The 9341-nt window shown below is 39.4% G+C and overlaps 1 protein-coding gene across 8 annotated transcripts in view; it reads right to left on the bottom strand.

Moving 5' to 3' along the window:
* DCUN1D4 (defective in cullin neddylation 1 domain containing 4) overlaps positions 1 to 9341 on the bottom strand; it is an 84983-nt gene that overhangs the window by 14553 nt on the left and 61089 nt on the right. For all 8 annotated transcript variants that reach the window (XR_001886756.1, XM_017878308.1, XM_017878315.1 and 5 more), the window contains one exon: positions 3394 to 3502. Coding sequence is in view for 7 of the 8 variants with exons in the window: in XM_017878308.1 (XP_017733797.1) it covers positions 3394 to 3502 (109 nt within the window). In the remaining variant the exon portion in view is untranslated. The remainder of the gene's footprint in view (positions 1 to 3393; positions 3503 to 9341) is intronic.

The following is a 9341-nucleotide window of genomic DNA, read 5'->3' on the forward strand; positions in this document are numbered from 1 at the left end:
AAAAAAAAAAAAAAAAAAAAAAAAAAAAAATTTTGACCATACCAATAATTACATTAAATGTAATAGTTTCAGCATCCCAGTTAAAACACATATTGTCAGACCCAACCATATGCTATCTATAAGACACCCACTTCAAACGTAAAGAAACAAACAGGTTAAAAGTAAAATATTTAAAAAAGATACAGCATGCAGACTTTAATCAAAAGAAAGTTGGAGTGAACACATTTGTATTGGACAAAGTAGATTTCAGTATAAGGAATATTACTAGAGATAAAGAGAGACGTTTCATAATGGTAAAAAGTCTCAATTCATCAAGAGGATATAACAATACTAAGTATGTCTAAACCTAGTATCAGTGCTTCAAAACGTGCAGCAAAAAAGTGATAGAGGTGACAGAAGAAATGCAGGTGGAGAGTTCAACATTCCTCTCTCAGTAGTTGATAGAACAAGTAGACAGAAATAAGGAAGAATACAGAAGACCTGAACAACACTATCAACCAACTTGACCTAATTGACATTTATAGAACACTCCATTGACAACAGAACATTTCATTCTTCTAAGGTATGCATAAAACATTCACTGCAGCAGACCATATTCTGGACCATAAATCAAATAGATTAAAATTATACAGGGTATGTTCTCTGACCACAACAGAATTAAACTGAATATCAATAATAGAAAGAATATCTGGAAAATCCTGAATACCTGGAAAATAACATACTTCTAAATAATCAATGGGCCAAAAAAGAATTCACAAGGGGAACTAGAAAATATTTTTAACTGAATGAAAATGAAAATAAAACATCTCAAAATTGGTGAAAATACAGCTCAACAAAACAAAGCAAAAAAGAATAGGATCCATTAAAAAGTGTATCTTAGAGCATATTTTAGCTAAACTCAATCTATCTGGTAATCAGGCAATGATTAAATATGGTTGTTTTTACTTATTGTTATGTGAAAGGGCTTAATCCACCAATATTAATTGAGACTCTCCTTTAAAACAAAGGACGTACAAAGAAAGAAAGTACAGAGTCCCTCAATCTACCAGGAAAAATTAAGGTCTGTACTCAAACTTCAAAGCTAAGCAGAGGAGACACCAGGAGTAGGTAACTGAAACCAGGACAATCCCACCCTGACAGGATGATCCCTGACAGGCTGAGGGGCAGGCTGTGTGGAAACAGAAGTACGTGGCTCAGACCCAGGGCCTGGATGGATACAACTATGCTAGTGCAAATGGGGTGCTAGGCAAGGGCCCAGCATGACCAAAGGCATAATGCAGAGATGCCAGGAAACAGGGCCAGTGAGCAACCGTTAATGCAATTTCATCACAATGCAGGCATTGCGTGGGGAAGCTTGGGACTTAGTTGTGAGGGTCTGGAGTAACCCACACACTAGATCTGGAGACAGAAGGCCTCGGTTTGAGTCATGGATCTACTATGAACAACGTGGCCATTTTTCCCCTTTGCTGAAGTGCACTTTCTTACTCTGTGGACTGAAACCATCCCTGGCTGTCCCTCAGAGCTGCCGTGGGAACAACTGTGTCATATACACAGGGAAGTGTTGGGTTGATATAAAGACAGTGGGGAGGTACTAGAGGCTGTGGGGAGCAGGAAGGTGGCCGAGTGACCCAGGGGCTGAAAGAAGAGGAATGACACCCTAGTGATGTGAGCGCTGGGTAAGAAGTGAAAGAATGTGGACATGAGGCTACCAGAAGAGTGCTGGTAAGGAGAAGCACGGCCTCCACGGGTGAGGCTGCAGTGGAGGCACCAAGAAAAAGGTGGCCAAATGAGCACTCATGAGATGGGCCAGGGTGACTACCCCAGAATGGGACGGAAGCCAGGGAGGAGTAAAGCAGAACCTGGATCTAAAGCACATTGAATATCTGGGAGAACTGTGACCCCCCAATCAAGGAAGTTAGACAATAGAGGTGATTTGAGTAGAGAAGGTATGATGTTTCTAAATGAATTTCTACCCATACTATAAGAAACAGCTGACTTCGGGAGGAAAAAAAAAAGCTCATGAAACAAACTATTTAATCCTAGAAACCAGTTAACTATTCTAAAAGCATTTAGCAAAAAAAGCATCTGACAAATAACTTCCCTTTTCTTTTTTTAACCTCGAACTCCTGTTCTTAAGCAATCCTCTCACCTCAGCCTCCTGAGTAGCTAGAATTACAGGCATCATATCTGGCTAATTTTTTAATTTGTTTTTTATAGAGACAGGGTCTCAGTATGTTACCCAGTCTGGTCTCAAACTTCTGGCTTTAAGTGATCTTCCTGCCTCAGCTTCCTAAAGTGCTGGGGTTACAGGTATGAGCCACTGTGTCTGGCCTGGCATGTAACTTTTATATACTATTATGCAAATGCCATTTTATCAAACACTGTATCTGAATTTCACCTCATCATTTTTAACATCAATACATTGCTATGCATGGTGTGATTTTACTAGAAGGTTGTAATAATGGGAAAACGCATGAATGAGGGCACCACAGAGAACGTTATTGCAAGATGCATCAAAATTCACTATCAAATAAACCTTTGGTGCTGAACTGGCAGAGCCAAAGAGAGTAAAAAGTGAAAAAAATCAATATGGTGGTAAGGAAAAAAGAATCATTTGTCACTGAGTTCTCTGCCTTGAAAAAAAAAAATCATTAAAAAAAATACAATCAAACAAGAAAGCCTAGTCACCTGAATCCACTAAACAAACAGACTTAACAGAAAACATCATTTCAGAATAAACTATAATTGTATGGGATCGAGATTTTGTTTGAATTGAGTATGACGCCAACTGGTGCTTCAAAATTCACTATGTATGGTGACTAGGCTGAAAAGTAAGACTTTTATTTCACTCCAAGGGAACCACTTCCACATATTTCGACTTGACTCACTATGTGAGAAACAGGGTAATTGCTTTTCAAAATGATGATTAGAAAAATACATTTGAGTAATGTTCACTGAAAGTAGCTTAGGTCTAAAATTCACATGATTTCTAAATACAATAATAGCACCCAGGGTGAATATGAATTAGATATGATTAGCTTATTCTAGTAAATTCAACAGGAGAAGGTTTGTTGTTCTGTGAGAAGGAAAGCTTTTCCAACCTTATCTAAGAGACATTTAAGACAGTGTGTGCTGCATGCCCATGTTACTTCTAAGCCAATAGCAAGAGTCAGTAAACGTCTGCCACTAGAGCTTTTTGCTGACCTATAAAATGTTTGCCCAGAATCAAACTTCATTTTCAAAAGCATACATGTAGAAAGAAATACTAACTAGCATCCCGGGAGTAACTTATTCAAGATTTTTTGCTGTGGCATGTAAAAATGAACCTCATAAGGCAATTTTAAAAGGGGAGGGAAGAGAGGGAAACATCTGGATAGGCTCCAGAGAACTCACCCGTGCAAAGTCAAATGCGTATCTGTAAATAAGTTTAAAGTTAGTAGAATCATTTAAGAATGATCTTAAGTAATCCAAAGTATTTCTGAGTTTTTCTGTTGTATCACATCTAGAAAAACAAAATAAAAGCAAATTACGAACTGAGTTCATTTATCAATTTTTTTAATTGAGGCAGTAATATAAACTCAATACCAAAGGAAAGAACAAACCCTGAAGTTGAAACCCATCCATAACCTATTTTTTCTACACTTAAAAAATTTTTAAATGTACAGAAAAGTTGAAAGAATAGTAAATAACCACTCATATACCATCCCCTTGATCCAGCAATTAACTTTTTTTCTATTTATGCACTCTCTCATATACGTATACATTTTCTATACCATTTAAAAGTTGCAAACACAATGAAACTTCATCCCTAAACACTTTAAAACCATCATCAGTCTTACGACTATATCAACGTTAACTTTCTTAGCTGATATACAATCCACATGCAAATTTCCCAGTTATTCCCCAATTTCTTTTATAGCTGCTGTTTTCAACCAGGAACCAATCAAGGACCATGCACTGCTTTTAGCTGTCATATTTCCTTAGTCTCTAGAAGAGTGCCCTGCCTTTTTCTTTCTTGATAATGTCATTTTTGGAGACCAGACCACTTGCTTTTGCAGAATGTCCATCTGTCAGATAATTTCCCTATGATTATATTAGATCCCACACTTCCAACACTACATATGATCATAGGGAAATCAGAATTTCCCTATGATTATATTAGATCCAACAACAACATTCATGTCTGTCTATCCCTGTCCCATTATTGGTGGATTCCTATTGTTATGGTGGTATCTACCATTTTCCACTGAAAAGCAATTCTTCCTCTTTGAAACAGTAAGTATCTACAGGATGATACCTTGAGACCATAAATGTCCAGTCCTAACAACCTTTCACTCAATGTGTATTGTACACTACTTAAACTTCCTATTTTCCTCCTGTCTCAATATCCCCACAAATAAGCAATGAACATCCTATCCAGGAGACCGGGTCCACTAGTGATAAGTCTGCCCCCTGCCACAAGGTCCCCTCCTTGCCCTCCCCTGACTATGACTGAGTGACATCCACACCCACCAATCTGACATCCAGGGAAGGAACTTGCCCATGGGTCTTCACTCTCTCTAGGTTCCCCACCTGCTTAGCAGAGCCCACTCCCTGGGAGCTTCTCCCATATAGCTCCGTGTGGCATGCCATGCTTCCCTCTAGAGAACCTGAGAATAAAATAAATCCTTTAATCTCCTATGCCTCTCCCAGTGGAAGTTCTGTGGCCATGCTGGAATGATCTTTAAAGACCTCACAAGGAGGACATATTCCTGACAACACACAATGGTTATAGCATCCATTGGTGATACCTGCCTGAATCAGTAACATCTGAAGATCCAAGATCGTGATTTTCTAATCCTATCATTCCTTTTACATTTATTGGCTATAATTCTTCTATAAAGAAGAGCTCCACACATGACCTTCTTATTTTCTGGACTTAGGATTTTTTGCGTTTAATTCAGTGTATTATAATCTGTTACTGTCATTATTCTTCTTGATTGTACAAAATTTCCTCATTTGGGCAGTAGCCCCCTAAAGCTGGCTCTAGTTTCCTTCTGACATGTCCCCCCCTCCCCACGTCTCTGAGCATTACCTTACTTTCTGGCACAAGATGTTCCAGTTCACCCTATTCTTACCCTATTCCAGACTTGAAATCAGCCATTTCTCCAGGGAGCCTTGGTGATAATAACCTGTTTTTACCAGTAAGTGATACAGTGTTTACTTTTCATAAGCAAGCAGACTTACTGGTTCTTTTTACAAACTAATTTTCTGTTTGCAATATCTAGCCCTTAAAAAGGAGAATCAAGAGCCACCATTTTCACCAGCAATATTAAAGATTTTCAATGCTGAATATGTATTGTGTTTCTCTATTATAGATCTTTAACCTACTAAGTACAGATAATACATATACCAAGTATTATCAATATATTTTATATACTATATAAACTAAAATGGTTCATAATAGAGCACACTAATCTATTTTTAAAAACAAATCTGTTTTTAAAATCTGCTGCTTCTTTGTACCTAACTACAAATAAATCCTTATGATCTCTTTGTTGAGATGATAAACTATCTAAAAGCCTGCAATTAGGCTAAATGTTTAATTTCTATGAGACAGAACAATTTAGAAAGTCCTTTATTTCTTCCTAATGTGAAAAGTAAAAAAGATTAAAACTGGGTTATTTTGGAGTCAGAAAACACTTCTTCAAGAGAATGACACACAAGGTAAGAGTTGAGAGATAAGCAGGAACTAGATATTTTGGAGAGGTGGGAAAGGCTCTCTGTCTATTAGGAACAGCATATGCAAAGGCCCAGAAGCAGATGGGAGTATGGTTTAAGTCCAACAGACTAAAAGACAGCCACTGTGGCTGGAGGGTATAGAAGAAGATGGAAAGGGCTATAAGATGATGCTGACAGGAACACGGGGTCGGGCTCATAAAGGGTTTTTGTAGTCCAGAGTGAGGGTTTTTAAAATTACATCCTAGGAACAAAGGAGGGCACCTGCCACTATGAGAAAGACCATGATCAGGGCTGCATCTTGACAAGCTCACTCTTGATCTCCATGGAGAAGGACTGGGGGGAAGGAAAAGAGATATGAAGAGCCAGTTAGAGATCTAGTGCCAGAATCCCAATGAGGGGGTCACAGGGACTAGAAAGATACACAAGAAAGCAGTAAACAGGAGTTAAGTCTGGAAGGCAGGGCTGAATTTACACTGGGTGCTTCTACTACAGGGTTAGTGTTTTTAATGGTGTGTATATAATAATATAATATTAATAATAATGGGGGAGGGTCAAAGAGGAGGGAAACTGGGTAACCCAAAAACATAAGGTCCAGGTCCCTGTTCTTCACTGGAAAGAGGGTCAAGGACCAAAGCCACAGATTTGGTTGGCAGTTTAGTTTAGTCCTGTCTAAGAAGAAGAAGAGCAGTTGTTTGTTTTAACAGATTCAAGAGCAGGAAGCACTAATTTAGATAACTACCCCATAGTTAAAAGAAAATAAAGTTAGCTATAAATCTCCAGGCAGAGCTACTATGATAAGAAATGTGAAGTTCTACAGCATGCCTGGGAGCAAGTCCAACACCTTGGCAAAAAGATGTCCCTGTGTTTGAAAGATGCTCAGAGATCCTGTCTGAAATGCAGGAAATGAACAGTTCTTGTGCTTTACACATAAAATACACAAGTAATATTACTAACTCATGTACCCATTAAAAACCTGGGGTTGGAGCTAATATTGCCAATACAGAGTTTAATCTGCTTTAAAGGGGGTCTCGAACACACAAAGCCCCTGGACTGGCCCCCAATAGTGAAATAGGCCACTGAGTCACCCTGTCCAGAACCACAGGTTGCCATCTAGTGGCCAGTAAATATGCACATCTTCAGAGGACTCAGTTCTAACAGAGCCTGGCTTGGGACATGTAAGCTACCAACGTGACTTTAGAAAGCAGCCACATCTTCAACTCAAGTCTTCCAACATGTTTCTATGTACCACGTATAAAAAAACTTGTAGAAGTCACAGTGACAGCGCCATGCTTCTAAGGAACACCATTTCCCAGCACAAAAAATGCACACAATGTTTTCTTTTTGAGTTTGCTGCTGTAACAGATTTGTAAGGACAGAAATCAACACAGTAATCTTCAAAGTTTATAAAATCAGAGGTAGCTTTCCCCTATTACCCAGGAAAAAGGCCTCTGCTCCTTCCCTTAGTCATCCCAAAGATATTTTTCCAGCCCATCATCAGTTTATTGTAGTTACAATTCTCACTTTTTTTTTTTTTTTAAGTTTAAGCACCACAATTAGTTTAATTCATCAGACCAAAACAGGAGCTGTGTCTTCTCTGGCAGAGGAATGATCTCGGGAGTGCAAGGATAGATGTTCCCTACCAGCTGCCAGCCTAAGACCAAACTCTCACACCACCCACCTCCTGTTCCAGGTTCACAGGCCCTAGGGAAGCCAAGCACACAATTCCTCTAGAGAGCATCAAGGAGATTAATTTTTGAGAGCCCAGGCATAAGCCATAAGCCATACTTCAACACCCTAGTTTAATGATGCTACCAGAGATACCCAGAAAATGACAGAAATGATTGAAAACTCTGGTTTCACAGCCCATGGGCTTTCTGTTTCTACCACACTCCCACCATACAGTAACTTTTTTTTTTTTCTTTTTTGCAGCATTTTAACTAAATATAATGAATGGTCTGAACGTTTGTATCCTCCCTAACTTCGTAGGTTGAAATCCTCACCCCAAGACGATGGTATCAAAAGTGGTGCCTTTGTGAGATTATTAGGTTCTGGGGGCAGAATATTCATGAATGAGATTAGTTAAGAGACCCAAGGGAGCTTGTTTGCCCCTTCCAACATGGGAGGACCCAGTTAGAAAGTACCATCTATGAACTAAAAAGCACCTCTCACCAGACACCAAATCTATGGCATCTTGGTCTTGAGCTTCTGGGCCTCCAGAGAAATAAAATTCTGTTGTTTATAAGCCACCCAGTCTAAAGCATTCTGTTATAGCTGCCTAAATGGCCTAAGACATGAATACATACAAATAAAGATTTTGTTGTATGCTTGTTAATTCCAGTTTGATATCAAAATATTTCATTAGATAGGTTTAATAAAATCAAAATGAGCAAATATAGAAAAGAAATCCAAAACAGAAGACAAAATAGTTTAAAAGACAGATTACTTTCTGCCTTTAGAGCATATAAACGATTACTCTCTGGGTTTTCTTGAGTACTAGGTGCACATACCTCACAAAAACAATGCTTATTTAGTTACTTTACTGGCATAAGGATAAGTGACCTTATTACTTTTAGAACTTTTGCCTGAATATTGTTTATAAGCCCCTCCTCTTAATGGACTTTATCTTACTCATGGTTTTTGTTTCCCTAGGGCCTGGAAAACTACACTTGGCACATCACTGTCATTCAAACATTTGCTGAACAAATGACTAATCTAGAAAGGCTGGAAGGTAGGGGTGGGAGGGTAGGCAGAGGTTCTTCAAACTTGAAGTTGGACTATTTTTGAACTACAAAGAAACTTAAAAGTTACTCTGAACAATTATCTCCACCTCATTGATGAGGACACCAACCTCAGAGTTTCACATCAAAAAAGCAAGCAGTTCCTCCATGCCTTTATAGTGGATCAGGCTTGTCACTAAACCCTGAATTGCAAGGATCAAGTGGCAATCACCCTGAGAACCCACCTGCCACCACCTGCATCATACAAAGTGGCAAGCAAGGTTCCCAACAAACAGCCTGAAGGAGTACCCTGCACTCAAAACGTGGATGCAGACCTCTTCCAGGAAATTGCTTCTCACTTCCCAGAAGACATGGCCCTCAAAACACACAGGCAAGGTCTGGTATCAGGTAATATTCTTTTGCAGAGGGACATTCTTTTGTAAAGAACTTAGTACCATACAAACTGGGTATCACACCTTCTTGAGACAAATAAAAATGGGCCTGAAAATGTTGATGGTGCCTCGTCTGAAGGCTGGAAATAAAATCCTGATATGCCCATGCATTCATCATCACAAGGACACTTTAAAATGGAGCCATCGGCTGCTCTACTCAGCAATGATGGCCAGGCACAGTGGCTTACGCCTGTAATCCCAACACTTTGGGAGGCTGAGGTGGGCAGATCACTTGAGGTCAGGAATTCGAGCCTAGCCAACATGGCGAAACCCTGTCTCTACTAAAAATACAAAAATCAGCCGGGTGTGGTGGTGCCCTCTTGTAATCCCAGCTACTCGGGAGGCTAGGGCACAAGAATCACTTGAACCCAGGAGGCGGAGGTTGCTGTGAGCCAACAGCACGCCACTGCACTCCAGCCTGGGTGACAGAGGGACATTCTGTCTCAAAAAA

The sequence above is a fragment of the Rhinopithecus bieti genome, unplaced genomic scaffold (assembly GCF_001698545.2).
Source record: "Rhinopithecus bieti isolate Rb0 unplaced genomic scaffold, ASM169854v2 scaffold_10604, whole genome shotgun sequence".
NCBI lineage: Eukaryota > Metazoa > Chordata > Mammalia > Primates > Cercopithecidae > Rhinopithecus > Rhinopithecus bieti.